Here is a 20,280-nt window from a genome sequence, read left to right as displayed (position 1 = left end):
GTTCTTGGTTCTATTGATACCTGTGTTTCTCTGGGACATGGTCATTTTGGTGAGAAGCAAAACTGTTAGGAAAAAAAAAAAAAACTATGGGGATAGCATATCACCATAAAGTTACCACTGAAATCCTACTTCCGTTTAAGATATTGGTCAGAAATGACACATTCTTATTAATTTTGTTGCAACAGGATTTAGTGATTCTGTATATCACTTTCTTCCAATGTTATGTAACTGCATAAAATATGATATCACAAATTAAACTGCCTGCATGGAGTATATAATAGCAATACTACCTTCTTTAAAAGAATTTACATGAATTCTACATAAGGAAAAAATGAAAAAATGAATGCTACTACAGTTGCATATGTAAAACAATCATTGAGAATAACAAAAATCAAAGCCTATCATTAAATCTATACATATTAAAATATATATGTGTCTTCAAATTCTTTAACCTAAGTTTTGTCAAAATTATTAATGATGAAATTAGAAATCATACATACTTTTAAAAGTTTACTGAATATTTTCCACACTGTATGGAGAAAATTTTAGGCATGAACATAAAAGTCAGGAAATAAGTGGAATTTTCTTTAACACTCATGACTGCATTAAAAAATACATGACTATTCATTTTCTAATAATGTGTTTTTCCCTCTGCTTTCTTGTTTTGACAGGTGGCTTACAAATGATTTGAAGGGTTGATTTTTTCTGAGTCTTACCCAATTATTTCTTATAAAACTCATATATTGCTGTTTGTCCATGAATAAGGTATGTTACTACTGCCATCCGGAGTCAGGAGACTCATGGGCCTATTAGCCCAGCCACATTTCACTAGCAGGAGAATTCCTGGCATGTGTTTATGGTTCTGTTTGAATGGTAAAACTTGATAAGGAGCGAGGGTATTAAAAAAAAAAACACAACATGCTGTGGTAGGAGGTAGGAGGATGAGACTATGTATATGTGTGTGTGTATATATATATATATATATCTCCTTATATAAGATTATAATACATTAATCACCCAGAGAGAAAACTTCAAAACAGAAGAATTTTTTAAAAAGCACTCTCTCTGATACTGTTTCTGCTCCTGGTGGGTGTTTAGGAACAAGTGGAAGGAGAAAGACCTAGAAAAACCGGCTTGGTGGAACAAACAGAAAGTATTTGTTTATTTTTAGCTGGAAAAAAAAATCATCTGCTTCAGTAGCGTGTTTTCTTCGTACTTTGATCTTTTTGTACTGATACTTAAGCTTCTTTTTTTATGACTTCTTTCTAACAGTAGAACCAGGCCACCTAGAAAACACTGTAATCAAGCCTGGGAGTTGGTGAGAAGCAAGTGCTACACCGCGATTCTTCTGCAGGAGGAAAATGGGCTGTGATCGCAACTGTGGGCTCATTGCTGGCGCTGTCATTGGAGCAGTTCTGGCTGTGTTTGGGGGCGTTCTCATGCCAGTAGGAGACATGCTTATTGAGAAGACAATCAAAAAGGTACAAGCCACTTAGAGAACAGGTTGTGACACTCACTTATACTACCATGTCTCTTGTTGTTGTTGTTGTCGTTGTTCTGGGTCCTTGGTTTTTGTTAGCGGTCATTTTGTGCTTTGAGTAGGAGGGGGATTGTGAACCACTGCAATCCCACATGATAAAGTAAACGTTGACACATTACACTGTAATGCAAAGTGAACCAACATACACTCTTATGGGTGTGTAAGGTAAATTGAACGTGAATACATTACTAATCTTAAATATATCAAATTTTGCTAAAACTGCATGTAATAGTCATGCAATTTAGTAGACATTGTTATTTTTTATGTTTGGAGAGTAGGCCAGGATACTTTTGAATAGAAATAGCTTATTTTGTAAGGGTATGCTTATAAAAAGTAGTTTTATTTTCATTAATCATGAAAAATGCATATATCTGAGCTGATATTCATGTAAAAATGTGTTTAATATTGAACGAGGATCTCTGGAAAACTGCCCTTAGGTAGGTATAACAGTTCATACTAATAAAGAGTCCTCGTTTACTCATGATAATATTTGGCTCTGACAAATTTTCAGAAAAAAAATGTTGGATAGGACACCTTTTGGCATACATTAATAAGTTGAAGCTTTATCTCAAATTGGAGTGGTTTAAATATACGAATATGCACAAAGTCATCTCCCTCCCTAGTTCATTTTAATTAGCTTCAAATTCAAATAAATTTTAATGAATAGAAGATACATTAATTCTGACCATTGGCTAGATCTGGGAAGGGGTTTAAAGTTTACCTCCTGTATTGTCCTTGGCTGGTGCCTTAGTTTGAGCGGGACCCCTGGGCTCAAATCTGTCTATCATATTGTTCTACTTGTAGATTTCTAGGACCCTCAGAATATTCTCCACATTTGAGTGGAGAGTGTGATACGACTTTCTCACATATTCTGGTGCCTCACATTTGACCATGTCCTCTGGAGGTGGAGACCTAGTGGCACTCAGAGGAAGGACAGCAAGTAGCCAAGAAGAGACTTGATACCCTATGAGAATATATAGGGGGAGGTAATCCCCCTCAGGAACAGTCATAGGGGAGAGGAATAATGGGAAAATGGGGGGGGGGGGAATGGGAGGATACAAGGGATGGGATAAACATTGAGATGTAACAAGAATAAATTAATAAAAAAAAAAAGAAGATACATTAAGGGGAAGCCTCTCTGTTGGGGGTCCTATAGAATAGTTGGAAATCCAGCAGCCTGGAAATGGAGGTCACAATTAAAATAAAGCTACCCAGATCAAAGTGAAGGATCAAGAAAGGACTGATATGAACTCAAGATTTCTTATCTGCTCAGGAGCTCCCATGCTCAAGGGAAGAGTTAGCAACTAATGGTGGCCAAATGCTATTTGCAGGAGCACTGGTCTCACCTCCCAGATTGGTTTTGATCCTAGCAGAGAGGAGAGCCAGAGAAATGGATTATGCAAATTAATTTGCACTGAAACTTCTGCTTTGCTAAGACCTTTAGTTTCTTGTCTACATGTTAATTTTGGTACTATGGCCTTTCTCAAGATATAAGCAAATGTCATTTGGGTTCATAAGAGCATTAGATTAGTGAGATTAATATAAAAATAACTTCAAATACAGTTGTTCACAAGTAGAAGTTACTACTTTGTGATGTTACTTCCTTTCATTACAAATGCTAAGTCTTTAACATGAAATACACTCTCTGAATTATTTTAGCTGCCACCTCACTGTGTAGAATAGCGAAGGTAAGAATTTTATAAACACATACTATATTGTTCAATAATTTAACTCTATAATGTCACTTACATTACATGTCTCCAACCGTGTTTTACAAAAATATAATATATTGTACACACATGTATTGAAATATACATGCAATTTATATGTTACATATGAATTTTAATTGAAGCATAGTGCCTTCAGTGGACCCTCTACATTCCCTTGATAGTATTCCTGATATAGAATTACAGGGAAGGATAGATGTGGCTGAGGAGAGGCTTGCTTGACTGGGGTTGGGGTAGAGAGAAGAACTACCCATGTCCCAGCCCTTTTTGCTATGTCACTTACGATTTCCAATTGGATCCTTTTGGACAATTTTCTCTGTGCCCACTTAGACTGGAACATCTATTGAACAGAAAAGTCACAATGTTCTAAAATAGAACATTATAAACTAACAAGAATAATGACTGAATACTTTTCTTTATGTAAAAAAATTAGTTTATATAAACGTTCTTGAGTGACATGTGAGCACGGCACCATTTTGCATTAAATATTCATACTTTTTGAGCTCATAATGAGGATTCATACAAAGAAAGTTTTAGATGTCAAAGTATAATTTTATAGCATGAATAATTGGAAGCAAAATAAACATTTTCTCAAAAAAATTTAAGAAATATCTAAGAAAATGTGTATCTTACAAGGAAAAAATACACAAACCTGTAAGAACATAGGATGAAATTTTGTACAGTATAAAATAAAAGTGTTATATAGGAAGAAAAAACTGAGGGTTATCATGAAAATTCAGGAAGACACAGTGTAATTTTGTTTGGTGTTTAAGATGTTTATAATTTGAAAAGCTCATAAGACTACCTAATGTTAGGGGAAAAGCTGTGGGCTGCAACTAACTCTAGTAAAGAGGTGAATCATCAGGAAGAAAGAAAAAAGGTAAAAGTCAGGTAATAGATGACTCCAAGGAAACAGTGTCTTCAGATAGAACAGGGCATATACGCATATGAACTCACAGAAAAATTCAACAATAAGAGGGGAAAATATAGCACTCCTAACCAAGAAGCTATTTACAATTGATACCTGCTGGGGGAAAATTCAATTTTACCCAATGGAGTGTCACTGAGTATTTAAACTACACACCCTGTTCAGATCCCATGCCAAGAAGTAGTTAGTCTTTCAGGGGACATCCCTGTTGGGCTAGTGTTCAATTATAAGTGAATATATACCATGTGTAATTTTCTGGATCTGAGTTATCTCACTCAGGCTGATAATTTCTAGTTCCATCCATTTGCCTGCAAATTTCAAGATGTCTTTGTTTTCAGTAGCAGAGTAGCATTCCATAGTGTAAATGTACCACAATTTCTTTATCCATTCTTTGAGTGAGGACATCTAGGTTGTTTCCAGATTCTGGCTATTATGAACTGTACCAACCAAGGACAATGCATGCAGTAATCCTAGAACCCCTATTCAGATCTAGCCAATGGACAACACATTCTTCACAGTTATGTGGAGAATGGGGACTAACTCTGACATGAACTCTGGTGTCCCCCATTTGACCCCTTCCTCTTAGTGGGGGGGGGGGGGTTTGTGGCACTCAGAGGAAGGGTAAACAGACTAACAGGATAAGACCTGATAGGCTGTGATCATAAGGTGAATGAGGAGGTCCCCTTCTGTCACAGACCTAGGGGAGGAGAATAGGGTGAAAAAAGGAGGGAGAGGGGATTGGGAAGATACAATTTAAGGGATGATAATTGAGATGTAATCTGAATAAATTACTTAAATAATATTTTTAAAAAAAGAATTAGTAGTTAGCCAGCACAAGATGGGTTCCATGGTTTATTGTGCACTTTTTGTTGGGTTTGATTTGGTTTAGGTTTTCTGTTTTGTGTGTCTTATTTATTTTGTTTTGTTTCTATGTTTTGATTTTCATTTGAGAGATGAGTGAATGAATAAAAGAATGAATGAATTTGGGTGGAAAAAAGGGTAAAATCTGAAAGGAGTTGGAGTTGGGGGAGAGGAAAACATGATCAAAGTATATTGCATAATATTAAAAAGTAGAAAACTTAGTAGAAATACTTGAATAATAAGAGAGATGGGCATAAACCAATGTATACTTGGCTGGGAGAAGCTTTAGCTACTATGAAGAATAATGGGTTGGTGATATAATAAACATTGTTGGTATATTTTTTTCAGTAAGATATAAGGAAACAAGCACTTAGAGATCAATGCCATCAATAGACTAGTACAATTATGAGCTCCCCATATAGAAAGTCATTTAATTGCCATAAGCATTTGATTTATTTCATGCACTTTATAATCTCTAGATATTACATCAACATTCCATCCTAATAGGAGACTAAATGGTATAACCTGACATAATATGAATCTGAAATGTATGTGGCTGGAAAGTGAGGACTGGAAAACTGCGAAAGAATAAACACGTGTTTCTAGATTCTTCATAAGAGAAACTTTAAAATTCTATAAACCTTTTTTTCTTTTGAGACAAAGTTTCTCTGTGTAGTCCTGACTGTCTTGGATGGACTAGCTTTGTAAACCAGGCTGGCTTCACACTCACAGAGATCTACCTGCCTCTGCCTTCTGAGTGCTGGGATTGGATGAGTGCACCACCATGCCCACTCCTCTACAAAGCTTACATAGAATAGAAATGTCTTTGTCTATAGGCCCGTTATATAGTAAAAGGCCTGAAATGGTGAAACTTAAAAAAATGATGGATATTTAAGTATATTAGAATTTTGGGGAGAGGGACTAAATCAGGGAAGAAAGGAAAAGATGTGCCATACCATAAAATATGCAGTTGGCTTGTTCATGGAAGTACATACCCCCAAAAATTAAAAGACCCAGATAGTTGGCAAGTGGCTTGATATTAACATCACTCTGTATTCAAAGGTCAGGGTTCAGATAGATTTGATCATTGATGAGAGATTACAGATAAATCTAGACAAACACACTATCTTCTAGAGGCTTAGTGTCCAGAGGGAGGGGGGAAACAGGATTGCATACTACAAGGATTTGTGCATAGTCAGGGGCAAGGAAAAAACAGGGAAGGAAAAGAATAGATTTTGATGAAGAAACAAGAAAAATGAGTAATTTTCTAAAAGTTAGGAGGAAAGCTGATATCAAAGGAAGACAAAATGAAACGTTTCCTGACTGGTGAACATTAAAGAAGCAATTGGTTGGGGGTTGTGGAGATATCTCAGTCAGTGACATGATGACCACCCAGGTGTGAGGACCTGAGCTCTATACCCAAATTCCAAGTAAAATACCTGCCATGGTATCTTGTTGTGGTCGTCCAGGTAAAGGAAAGTCAGAGCAGGATGAATTCTTGGGGAGTTCTGACTACCATGCCTAACCCAAGCTCACGGTCAATGAGTTTTCTTGCCTGAAAAAGGACTGTGGAGTTGAGGGATTCTGAAGAATGATAATTGAGGTTTGCCTTAGGACACCACATGCAAATGCACATGGTTTTTGAAATAAAAGATACATATGCAATCGTTAACATTACAAAGTGGGGCAATATAGTACCAGAGTCAGGAAGGAGGACACCCAAAACTGAAAATGGAGGTGTGAGTGAGTTACACAGAATGTGAAACAACAGTTTATACTGCACACCACCGTGTGTCTGCACTGGAGACTATAGACATACCATCAGCATCTGTATGATATATTTAAAGCAAAACTTGATTTTTTATATAAACATACTTCTCATACCAATTTGGGTTATTTAAAGAAGCTACTGGGCTTGCATTTATCTGAGTTGAAGAACATATGGTTATCATGAGTGCAGTCTGGGCTCGATCCTTAGCAACAAAGAAACAAATGAAACTAAGAATTTTTGCTTTGTCTGTATAAGGTCTTATCTTTTTTTGTTGTTGTTATTCTCATTTAATTTTTTTTCAACAAGAAAGAGAATTTTGATAGTAATTCCTAGTTGGATATTTTCCAGTGTATCTTCATTTTATTTTTCTGAAAATCCTTTTCAGTTATCAGAACATTAAATTTTCTTTTGTGCACAAAGCTATTCAATTGCATCATTAATACTGTCTTTTTGAAAGGGCATGCTTTTCAGAATGACTTTAAAAGAGCAAGTTTTAGATATTAATATACATTTGTTGACAATGTTTGTTTTCTATACAAATTGTATTTTTAATTTTATACTACTAACTGTGGGATCCTATTAACTCCAGTTTGATATTCATTTTAGTACTGACACTTAATAAATTTTCAGTCAATACTTCAACATAAGAAGTGTTTACTACAATTTAACAGATCCACAATAGAATTAGTAGAAAATTTAATTATATCAGGTTGCTTCTATGGATTGTCCCAGAATCCCATCTACTCTAATAGACCTCTACCTGTTTTGTAATATGTAACATAATAGTGCTATAATTCTGTAATACTCATCTATGAAAATATGTAAAATTTAATACTGTCTACAAAATAGAATGCATTGCAAAAATAGGTAAGACTTTGAGCTTCTCCATCTTTGCTATTTTGAAACACAGAGATTAAAAATACTTGACTGAGGAAGGCACAGTATTCCATGCCTGTAATCCCAGCACTTGGGGAAACAGAGGCAGGCAGCTCGCTGTGTTTTTTGAGTCCAGCCTGGTCTACAAAGCAAGTCCAGGAGAGCTAAGGCTACACAGAGAAATCCTGTTCTAAAAAACTACCAAAATATTTTTTTTAATGTTTGACTGTCACTTGTCTTTTACTTCCATGGTACTAATTTACCTTATTACTATAATGCTTTTAATCACAACCTCAACAGATTAAAAAAAAAAAAGATAGAAATAATTCCTTGCATCCTATCAGACCACCATAGATTAAAGCTGGGTCTCAATAACAACAGAAACAACAGAACTCATGGAAACTGAGCAGCTCCCTGTCTTTATGAAGCTATTTTTTAATTAATTTATTCAGATTACATCTCAATCGTTATCCCATCACTTATATCCTCCCATTCCTCCCTCTCTCCCGCTTTGAAGCTATTTGTAAAATGATAGTAATGAGGCAGTGAGATGGCTCATTGGGTAAAGGCAACTATTCCTAACCTGAGGTCCTGAGTTCAATCCTCAAGACATGGTCAAAGGAGAGAATTGGTATTTCCATGTTATCCTCTGATCTTCACCAGCACGCCAAAACACTCACACATGTACACACACACACATACACACACATAAATACACACACATACACAATATACACACATGCATGCATGCACACACACATACACACACATAAATACATACACATAAATACACACATACACAATATACATACACATGCATGCATGCACACACACATAAATACACACACATACACAACATACACACACACGCATGCATGAACACACACATACACACATAAATACACACACACACATACACACACACATCTAAATAAATGTAATAATTTTTAAATGATTCAAGATTACATTTTCTGATATACCACAGAATTAAAATCTGTTATTCTTACGTTTCATACAGGAATGTTCAAAGTGTTTCACTTTTCTAACCAATCCTTTTTGTCTTTTTTTTCTTATCTCTTCTTTAATTATTGAAATTTATTAACTTATACTTCATTTAGTTTAAAAACAGAGAATTCAGAAATCTATTGCTTATAATATCACTTGAGTATTCAAAATTCTTTCTAATTCGTAAAGCATAAAGTTAGCTATATGTTATGACACTCTCTCATTCCAAAGGATGGCCCCATGCCACTCTTATTTGCAATGATATAAACAGTCCAGAAAATGTTATTCAAAATAGTTTATTTTTGCTGCTTATTTACAAGATATATTTTCTACAGACGTCACTTTGCTTGTAGATTACAACTATAAAACTGTTTCCTGCCAATTTTTATAGTCTTCATTGGTCCTGTGGGACTGCCATGTTTATACTCTCTTGGGGGATAATAGGAACAATAGCAGGAACGGACAGTAATGTGCTTCTGGACAAAGCTCTGTACAGTGTTGCAGCTCCAGTCTATCTGCAAGTGATGCTTTGACAGTTGGTACTGTTAGTGTCATCAGATGAAATGGTGACTTTTATAGTATAGTATAGTATAGTATAGGTTATATTAAATAAATGATACTTTATGGTATACAAAAATAGAATTAAAATTTTTGTCCTATTAAAAGCTTAATGATCAATAATTACACAGCTCAGTCATGGTACCATTTCTTTTAACCATTCCTTGAAAGGATGCTCCTTAGGTACCCTTGAAAATAATGTCATATTTAACAAGGTGAATCAGTATTTGTTAAAATGATAAATTTTGGATAATAGTGGGTACTCGGATAATTATGGTACAGTATTCCTAGAAATTATGAAATAATTCACACTTTTTCAAAGTATTTAAAAGCCTAATAAAAGCATTTTTAGACACTAAATGTCTAAGAATTATTTTCTATATAATGGCATGAGAGGAGGGAACAGTCAAATAACTAAGCTAAAATAACAACATGCTTATAGCACATATACTTTCATATAGGTACCAAACAAATGGCTCATAGTCAGTGGTTTGGTAACAGAATTCAGTACATGTGGGTTTCTCTTTCTTTCCCAGGTTAATATCATGTAGTTCACTTCTTAACTCTAATGAAAAATTCCCCTTCTATGTTCCTATATAAATCCTGAAGGCATACTTTTTAAATATCTGAAATATTAAATCATTAAATCTTAATACTCCAATATGCACCCATACATTTCATTCCATATTTTAACTTACAGTAACCTAAAACTAAAGGCATGTGTTCCTTTTTTAACACAACTGCCACCAATAACCTAGTGAATTCTATTTCGTGTTACAAACATCATACATAAATGTGAGAAATTTTATTAGCTTATACTCATTGGGCATACTGAGATCTCTTATATTTCCTACATTCATAGAATGTATATCCACCATATTCATTTCTCATAGTCTTCTTTGTCTCCTCTCAGTGATGTCTTTTCTTTTCAAGCACTACTCCTACCTAATATTTTGTCTTTATTAGTGGCAGGATGAGATCACTTAGTTTTGTTGCCATGAGAAGAGGTGGGGTTCAATGGCACCCCCTACCCAGTCCCTAATGAAATGCTGCTGGGCCCGACCTCTGAGCATCATCTTCAGGAAGTAGCTCCTCTGATGAGTTCATGAGTTAAAGAGCCAGAGCATGCCTACAGACAGCATGTCTACACATCCTTTCCCTTCCTTAGCTCCTATATTTTTTTCTAGCCCTTATTTTGGGATGCTCCATAAGCTTTAAAGGGGTCACAGAGATAGTTCATTCAAGGCTGAGCTAGCAGGAAATATTCACTCTTTCTCAGCACTTTCCTGGTTGTAAGTCTCAGGAACAACCACCACCCACTTCACTAGCCAACTTCTCTATAATTTTTGGCATTATGTTAAAAGAGCTGTCACGCACAGAACTGTCAGTTTTAGTGTGCACACCTCAGTAGTTAAGTGATAATTCTCCTTCTGCCCCACCCTAACAGTCTAGTGGCTTCTCTGCTCAAAGAAAAAAACAAAAAAATGTCAGGAACCATTTCTAACTCCATACGTGCATAATGAGTTATTTTTATTAGGGAACGAAATAAATTTGTACTTTGAGTAACACAAAATAACTATTATGTTGGGCCTTAAAAGTTTTATGACCTGTTGATTCCTAGTCTTGAGACATCAGTCTTAAATAAGACTTAAATTTCCACACTCACAAACACATTTATCTTAAGAAAAGTGGGTATAATCAGTTTGCAGCTTTGCTCTAAGACTGCGCTAGTGTGGAAGTAAACATTTTGGCTGCTTTAAGGATATTTTCATAGAAAAGCAATCCCAATCTGAATATCACATGAACAGCCCTTGTTCCGGTACCCTTGGGTATTACAGGATTTTCAAGCGCACCCCCACCAGCTGCCTTATTCTGAGTAAGGAATTCCTTTATTCCCTGCAGTAAGCAACATACTTTCCTGAATACATGAAACGTAATTTCACATCTACCAACTAAGAGCAGAGGATGACCAGGGTGTGTGAATGAGACAGAAACTTAGCAACACCATGAATCTAGAGAGGACTGGTGTAAGAGTCAGGGATGTAGGTTCCCACAAGACTCTGCTCTTATTTCCCCAGGCTTTAGTTGTACCAGCCACCTGTTTTCTTCGAGACTCTATGTCCTCAACCTCCAAAACCATGTTACTTTTCCCTATCCTTTCCTGATCCCATTATTCAGCGAATTGGTATTTCCAGAAAAGGAAAACTGGGTTAAGATGTTCCTGTGTTCCTGTGTTCCTTAGGCTGATTTTCTATGAAATCTTTCTTCCTCTTACCCTTGAATCTCTCTTGAACCTCGGCATTCTTCCCAAATTACTTAATTGGAAGGTCTATCCACTGCAAACTTGCTTTGTTTGCACTAGTTACTATGACTACACACACTTCCTGTTCCGAGAGTGAAAGCCCTGGGAAGAAGCTGGCCAGCACCTATGGTAACTCTCTTACCTTGCAGACAACGAAATGGACCCCAAGGGGTTTAATGGCTTTCCACTTGGTCCCAGAGCTCCAAAACACAAGGCAGTGTCTAATAGAAAGTGTTTCAGTCCTGTTGCTGTATATTTTCTTCCAGTGTATTTTCAGCACAACTGGTATACCTGGCTTCTCACGTGTATCAGGCACACACTGACACAAAGACTCAGAAAGACAGAGAGACAGACACACTCTCTCTCTCTCTCTCTCTCTCTCTCTCTCTCTCTCACCACCACACCACCACCACCCTTTTTAAATTTTGCTCTTTTGAAATTTTTGACAAATTAAAAAGTCATATTATTTGGAAATATGCAATCAAGCAATTCTAAAACATAGTAATTTACAGAGGTAGTATTGAGCAGGATTCCAAAGAGGAACACCCATATTTATATAACACATCCTTAGGCATTTATGGTCTTCATTTTACCAAGTTTAATCAGAATCCGTTGAATTTCTCAACTGTGGAAGAAAGGGGTTTTGGTATTGTTGTTGTCATTTAAAGCTCCCCATAGCACTCAAGTTTTCTCTCAGCTTTTCTCTTTTGCCTCAGCAAGACATGTTTCTCAGATTTAGAAGCTTACAAACGCGGCAAAACATCTTTTGTATGATAACTTTTAGAATTAGCTTAACTTACTGTTTTGTTAACTAAGGGAATGTTGCCACAGGTTCACTTGAAAGTTTGCTTTAAAAGCAACAAGAATGGCTGCTCTGTTTACACACTTGCTCTCTTCATAAACATTGACTAAGAAACTCTCCTTTATGTGGACAACATTCCCGCTTCAAGTATGTGACAAAGTTATACAAGTGTTCCTTTTATTCCGGCTAAACATAACAACGTCCTAGAGGTATCCATGTACATAACAAAGAATCAAGTGACCTTGTTTTTATTTTCACAGGAAGTTGTCCTTGAAGAAGGAACAATTGCTTTCAAAAACTGGGTTAAAACTGGCACCAATGTGTACAGACAGTTTTGGATCTTTGATGTGCAAAACCCAGATGAAGTAGCAATGAACAGTAGCAATATCAAGGTTAAGCAGAGAGGTCCTTACACATACAGGTGAGTGAGTTCTTGAGAATGAGTGGTGTTCTCGCCATGTTTCTGAGAAGGCTTCTGTCCAAGGAGTTCCATTGTATTGAGATGCGCTTGTTTTCTTGACAACAACTTACCTTAAAATGTTTTTCTCTACCTGTAGAGGATCCTGATCTATAGATTTAATGATTCTGCATGTTGCTATCCATATATGATATTCAATGTTTCCAAATATATCATGAAAAAGAAGTATAGACATTTTAGGGAAAAGAAGTATAGAATTGTTTAGGTCGGCTAGGGTTTCTCTGTGTAGTGTTGGCTGTTGTGGAGCTCATTCTGTAAACCAGGCTGGCCTTGAACTCACAGAGATCCACCTGTCTCTACCTCCTGAGTACTGGAATTAAAGGCTTGTGCCACCACTGACCTGTTAAAGAAATACAGACTTTGTTTCAACTTAAAGCTATCAAATAACTCCCCTACTCAAAAAGTTATGGATGTTTAGTTTGACACTTCTGTAATGTTCCAATCTTTTCAGTGGACATGAAAGAGTATTGTGCATCCATGATGAACATCTTAAAATGAATTGGGTATCTTAATTTGGGGCCAGGAACAATAGCAACAACCACCATCCTCTACACAAAGTGGGGCAAAGACTCTCCCTGTGTATTTTAAACTCTTTTATGTGATTCAGACACACACTCCATTTTGAGAACTACATAGCTAAAATGATTTTGCATAATTGCAGTCCCTTGCTAAGCATTGAGGTCAGCTAGGTATGGAGGCTACATAGCAGTTTAAACCTTATATTTTCTCACTATGCTATACTTTTATCTGAAATGCTCTAATAGTTTATTTAGTACAGTTGTAAATAGAATACTGAATTCTAGGGCGAATTATTAGTAAGAACCTTTCATTGTTTGAAGAAAAAAAAAATGATACCACTAAACAGAAAAACACTTGTCCATATTCACACAGAGATAGGAACTGGTAATCCTATTTCTGCATATATTTTCATCTATTTAATATAGTCTTTCTTTTTAATTTTCAGAGTAGTCAAAAGCATTGGAAACAAATGCCCTAGCTAAGGATTAGAAGTAGCTTTACTGTGCTAGAGCACAGTTAAGTCTTTATGTCTGCATATGATTGCTTTCCAGGTGAAACACAGCCACATATGAAACATGATGGGTTTACATCACAGATTATTGTATTTCTAATAAACTGTATAATGCATAGATATCTTTTTTACATTATTTTTTTTATTAATTTATTTTTGTTACATCTCAATGTTTATCCCATTTCTTGTATCCTCCAATTCCCCCCCCCCCTTTTTCCCATTATTCCCCTCCCCTATGACTGTTCCTGAGGGGGATTACCTCCCCCTATATATTCTCATAGGGTATCAAGTCTCTTCTTGGCTACTTGCTGTCCTTCCTCTGAGTGCCACCAGGTATGCCCCTCCAGGGGACATGGTTAAATGTGAGGCACCAGAGTACGTGAGAAAGTCGTATCACACTCTCCACTCAACTGTGGAGAATATTCTGACCATTGGCTAGATCTGGGAAGGGGTTTAAAGTTTACCTCCTGTATTGTCCTTGGCTAGTGCCTTAGTTTGAACGGGACCCCTGGGCCCAAATCTGCCTATCATAATGCTCTACTTGTAGATTTCTAGGACCCTCTGGATCCTTTTATTTTGCTGTTCTCCCATGCGTCTCTCATTTAGAGTCCCAATAGGATGCCTTCCCCTCTGTCCCAGTTTCCTAGTAAGTGAAGGCTTTTGTCATAGTTATCTTATATGAGTGTACACTTGTATCTTCTCCAATAATGTTTCTGGATTAACATTTGATATTCAAAATTACAAAGAAATAGCAATAGCTGTAAGGGTCATGCCTGCTATGCCAACATACGATTTACGTGATATCATATTATAATAGTGTTGCTTTTAGTGAAAATATCTGTAACAATTTACAAGTTTGCCAAAGAAAGCTCTGTTTTATAACTGCAAGGAAAATATTTTTCGTAATTTATTTTTAAGAAATGTGATGGAAGCCAGGCGTGGTGGCGCATGCTTTTAATCCCAGCACTCGGGAGGCAGAGGCAGGCGGATCGCTGCAAGTTCGAGGCCAGCCTGGTCTACAAAGCGAGTCCAGGACAGCCAAGGCTACACAGAGAAACCCTGTCTCAAAAAAAAAAAAAAAAAAAAAAAAAAGAAAAGAAAAGAAAAAAGAAATGTGATGGTATAGTCTATATCTATGAAATCTGTTATAAGACCTATCATTATAAGACCTAAGAAATAAAGTCTAAAATATATTCCTAAGTAGTAGAACATGAATGAAGTAAACAAATGTGAAAAGAGAATAGTTATTAGAATTTATGGAAGTTTTATATCATCTCTCTCTGTTTCGTTTAAAGATAGTGATTCTTTGATCTTTGGGATTTATCTATCTATCTATCTATCTATCTATCTATCTATCTATCTATTGGTTTTTCAAGACAGAGTTTCTCTCTGTATCCTTGGCTGTCCTGAATTGCTTTGTAGACCAGGCTGACCTTGAACTCACAGAGATCCACCTGCCTTTGCCTCGAGTGCTGGGATATGTATGCAGTACAATGCATGGCTCTTTAATTTCTGTTTGTTTAGGGATAATGATTTCTGTTTTTAAGGATTTTGTGAGGCTACAAAGAAGTGTAAATATAAAAATTAGGCCTAATTATATTCTCCTATAAAACACACATATCCTATAGGATTTATTTCTAACATATATATGTATGTATACCCTATAGGATTTATTCCTAAAACCCACAGCCTATTTCTATATAGAACTAAAAGGGGGTGAATTAGATATATCTCATTTGCTTGGCAAAGCAACAGAGAAAGCTGGGAAGGAGTAGGATTTGTAAATTCAATTTACAGACAGCAAGCTCTCCTTTGTGTGGCAATTTCAAACTGGCCTTGCTGAAGTGTGGGTCACCTTGTCTCATGACACCATAGAACTGGAATTTCTTTAGTTTGCCTAAATGCCTTAAATAAAGGGAGGAAAATCAATTTTTAAAAAAGCCAAAAAACAAAACAACAACAACAAAAAAAACTTTTTAAAGTTACCATTTTAAAGTAGATTTATTTGAGAATCTTCTAATGTGTTAGGTGAATCTGTGTCCCATCATTGGTGACACTCTGAATCCATTTTAAACTGAGACTGTAGAAAAATGTGCCCCTAAAACAGTCCCTCTGGTTGATTTGGCCAGTGACTGCTAGAATGATTTTGACAAAGCATTTATAGGCAATATAAGACAGAGTCAACACATAAAATTATTTGGTTTAATGTCATAATTATATCCTAATCTGTAATAACTTTGGTTATTATAGTTTTTCTGGATATTTTTAATTTTAAGATTTGTGTTTGCTTTGGCGAGAATACTAACGAAGACATTGAGTAAATGTCTGGGGAAAGATAGTCCCTTGAACTTATTAAGCAATATAGCGCAAAGCTTCCAATTTTCTATTTTAAAAATTGAGTGGTTATGTTGCTTCAAAAGAACTTTCCCAAGACAAGAGTGTATTACCAAATTTTTTTCGCTTACTGAGTGCCATCTACTGGTGTGATGTTGTAAGTGCCATTTAAAGAAAAAAAAAATAAATCTGAATTATTTAGCTTTTGTTTCACTTAGTCATACCTGCACTGAAGTTTCTGAAATTGCTGTATCTTTACTTAAATCTTTAATAGGTACCTTAATTTTAAAATAGTTATTTTATGAGAAGTAATTTATTACTATATAGTGTTTTGGGTTGTTTCAGTTTTTTTTTTTTTTTTTTTTAGGTTGCTAAATATCTTACTCAACAGAGAATAAATAATAAAGCTTTGTACAGCACTTATTACAATAGAGTTCCAGTTTTAATCCATGTTTTGAAATAATATGGCCATTAACTCGCTTACTCACCAGCTGTGATGGCCACCTTCGTAATTGCAGCACGTGGGAGGTGGGCCCATAACAAGTTTTGAGACAAGCCTGGCCTCCCTCGTTTAAACTTGAAATAAAAGACACCTTGAAGTAAGAAAATACTGAAAATAGCACTCCCTATCTGCGTGGGGATCCTATCTGTATCCCATAGGAATTCACCTGTTTCTTATCAAACTTATAGGCTCATAATTTTTCAATCTATGCTCTAGTTATAAGTCAGCTCATATAATTAATTGATATCCAGCTAGAGTAGTGTGCTGAGGGGTGTCTACTTTATTTCATTTTTAACGGATGCTTTGTACCTACCAAATGGTTGTCTACAAAGCAGTCACCTTTTACACACTCATGAACAGTATTACTGTTGTTAAAGTCAAGAGACTGGAACTAAGAATTCAATATGTAAAATGAAGGAATACAGTTAGCCCTGGACACTCTTAAATTGCAAACGATTCTCTGTTGTTTCATGGTGGCTTTGTGAATGTACTTAAACCAGGATTGCTGGGTAAACTGCACACTTGGAGCGGTCTTTCTAATATGAAAAATACATTCATACCCTGACCCTCCCTATTTCAGAGTTAAGACTGCCACTTGATTATAATAGCCCTTTTATGTTTGAAACCTCACCTTGTGGTGTTTGTTCCCACCAACTGTTTCTCTTTCACTCTACAGTTAAACAGCACTCAAACACTGGCATTTCTCAAACCATGTCGTCCTGACCTTCAGCATTTTTAACTTGCTACTTTTAGCCCTTCCTACATACACTTCTGTTCGCTTGGCCCTCTGCACACAATTTACCAAAAACGAGTCTTCCACCCACTGTTCTACTTTGACCAGGCTGCTCCCAGACTCTAGTGTAACTCACTTCATGTTGCCCCACGTTCCTATTCCCAGGTTTAAGACCTCTTCTGAACAGATTGTCAGACGTAGCAATAACTAGTTATTTACCGTCGTAACTCTGCGACTACAAATTGTGACTTCTTCTGGCTTCAAAAAGGAGACCTTTGGTGTCTAGTGCTTACATTCATTTCCCTCCCTCTTTTTTTTTTTGACTTCTGTTTGTTTCAGAGTTCGTTATCTAGCCAAGGAGAATGTAACGCAGGACCCCGAAGACAACACTGTCTCTTTTGTGCAGCCCAATGGAGCAATCTTTGAGCCTTCAATGTCTGTCGGGACAGAGAATGACAGCTTCACAGTTCTCAATCTCGCTGTGGCAGTGAGTGGAACAGCTACTGTGTGAAACATTGCAGAGCCAGTCACAGTTAATCTCAGAATTACCCAATCATTTAACTTTTGTTATTATGCCAATTTAAAAAACACGTTTTATGCCATTTTGTCATCTAGAAAGATGACACAATCATGATAATCAGCTTATTTAATGGATTGCTTAACGAGTCTCTTTCAAAAATAGCTCTTAATTTGAATGTCTCCCTGTGATTATAAATAATTCAGAAATATGTATCATATAGGGATTAAGAAAAAAGACACAAACTTTAATATTAGTCTAGCCAAGATTTTGAAGGTTTAGTGTAATTTTAATTAAACTCAGTTTCTATGGTTAATAAATTGACTTAAGAAGTATTATGTATTGATTTTTCAGAGAGTGTTTTTTTTTTTTTTTTTCAGGCTGCGCCACACATCTACCAAAACTCGTTTGTTCAAGTTGTTCTCAATTCCCTTATCAAAAAGTCCAAGTCTTCTATGTTCCAAAGAAGAACTCTTAAAGAACTGTTATGGGGTTACAAGGATCCATTCTTGAGTTTGGTTCCATATCCCATTACTACCACAGTTGGTGTGTTTTATCCTGTAAGTACCAAATATAAATGACTATGTTGTTATACTCTAATTATGTAATTAAATTTAGCTGGAAAATTATAGTTTTGCATATTAGCCTTTTTAGTTATTCCGAGAACATAGAATCCATAACTTTTAAAGTTTGAGTCTTACATGCCATCAGTTTTGCTAGTGAAAAATAACTTAATTCATTTGACTGTATTTATCTTAATTTAGAAATTAATCAAAATTTATTCTTATAGACAGTTGAAAACTCATTTGTAAATATGTGAATCTTTGCATTTTGTATTTTTTTTGTTCTAAAGCATCGAGGTTAATATATTCTTTATTAAAAATCATATATTTTCTAAAGCCTTAATTTTTTACATTTTAATTAAAAAGTTCCTGTGATTTTTCAATTGAGATATTCATCCAGCTTCACTTAATGAAGATTGCAGCTCAGGTTTACAGAACGTCAGTGTGGTGATTAAGAAGAGGTAGACCTCCTTTGATACTTAGTTACAGGCGGCAGTTCTGAACTACAACAGGATGAGATTGAGATGGCTAAACCAAATCTCGGTTTGTACTATTATATCATTACACATTTTATAGGAATATTCCTGATGCTTTCCAGTTCCTATTGTTACTGTTTCATGGTATACAACTATATATTAGTTGGAAAGCTCAAAGGAATTAGAGGCTATTTTTATTTAAACCAAATTATCACAGCTCTTTCTTCGGCTAGGGGGATTTTAATTATGTTTGTACAATTTTCTATTTTATTAACCACTAATAATGATTTGACAATTTAGAACAATATAGATTTCTATAGAAATCTCCTAAGTTCAGCTTCATGTATCCTCCCCTGAACATAATGAGAATAGTGAGCAACATTACGGTGGGTTAACTCATATTAATGCTAGGACTGGTGCTCATAAGCTTCTCTTAGCTCCTTTTTAAAATATTTTTTCTCATCATCTAGCATTTATTTCTAGGCAATATTTATATTCTATCTTTAATATACTTAATCCTCAAAATGTAAAACTCATATTGTATTTAATATCATAAATGATATAAAATGACCCATATTTGAAAAAATGTGAAAGCTAGTTAGTCACACGTGTTATGACATAGTAAATAAAACTTGATCCATGAGTAATTTTTTATTCATATCTTTTCAGTACAATAATACTGTAGATGGAATTTATAAAGTTTTCAACGGAAAGGATAACATAAGCAAAGTTGCCATAATTGATTCCTATAAAGGGAAAAGGTAAGTAACTGTGTGTGTGAGAGAGAGAGATGAGGAGGGGGAGGGACGGCCTAGGTTATTCTAACATACTGTTAGCTCATTGTGCTGTTGTTGCTAATGTGCAGTACCAGCCTATGAAACAAGCATGACTATAGAGCAATCTTAGCGATTTTTTGTTTTGCCAGACATTAAGCTCTTCTTCAAGCCACTGTCTTGTTCATAACCAGTCTTCCTGAAAACCAGCAGCATGAACTCTTGAAAGGTTTGTTTTTATTCACAGCTTCTTTCAGTGAAAGAAATGCAGTGTTAACTTTTGTCTCGGCGGCATATCTAACAGTACAGCACACCCATACAATTAAGTGATAGCAAATTAAAACATCAGTATAAATTATGTGATAGGCAAATATATATTACCGTGCCTTTAAAAATGATTGTATGAAAAAATATACATTACAGTGTTCGGTCCTAAATGAGCCTAAACGTGTGAATATCTAAAACGAATCCCCGCCACCTCACAATGTTACTACCATGCCAAAT

At 35.7% G+C, this 20,280-nt stretch overlaps 1 protein-coding gene and 1 long non-coding RNA gene across 2 annotated transcripts in view; both read left to right on the top strand.

Annotated features, from left to right (window-relative positions):
- The window catches only part of LOC127194600 (uncharacterized), a 50,172-nt gene extending 49,287 nt beyond the window's left edge, over positions 1-885 (top strand). The window contains exon 3 of the long non-coding RNA XR_007831293.1: positions 672-885. This is a non-coding gene — a long non-coding RNA (uncharacterized LOC127194600). The remainder of the gene's footprint in view (positions 1-671) is intronic.
- A 364-nt stretch (positions 886-1,249) lies between these two features.
- Positions 1,250-20,280, top strand: part of Cd36 (CD36 molecule) — a 34,263-nt gene continuing 15,232 nt past the window's right edge. The window contains exons 1-5 of the mRNA XM_051152086.1: positions 1,250-1,481; positions 12,631-12,791; positions 17,787-17,934; positions 18,345-18,524; positions 19,673-19,764. Of these exons, the coding sequence (XP_051008043.1) occupies positions 1,362-1,481; positions 12,631-12,791; positions 17,787-17,934; positions 18,345-18,524; positions 19,673-19,764 (701 nt within the window). The 5' untranslated portion in view covers positions 1,250-1,361. The remainder of the gene's footprint in view (positions 1,482-12,630; positions 12,792-17,786; positions 17,935-18,344; positions 18,525-19,672; positions 19,765-20,280) is intronic.

The sequence above is a fragment of the Acomys russatus genome, chromosome 10, assembly GCF_903995435.1.
Source record: "Acomys russatus chromosome 10, mAcoRus1.1, whole genome shotgun sequence".
Taxonomy (NCBI): Eukaryota; Metazoa; Chordata; class Mammalia; order Rodentia; family Muridae; genus Acomys; species Acomys russatus.
Note: the sequence above shows the minus strand (reverse complement) of the source record. Positions and strands in the feature narration are given on the sequence as shown.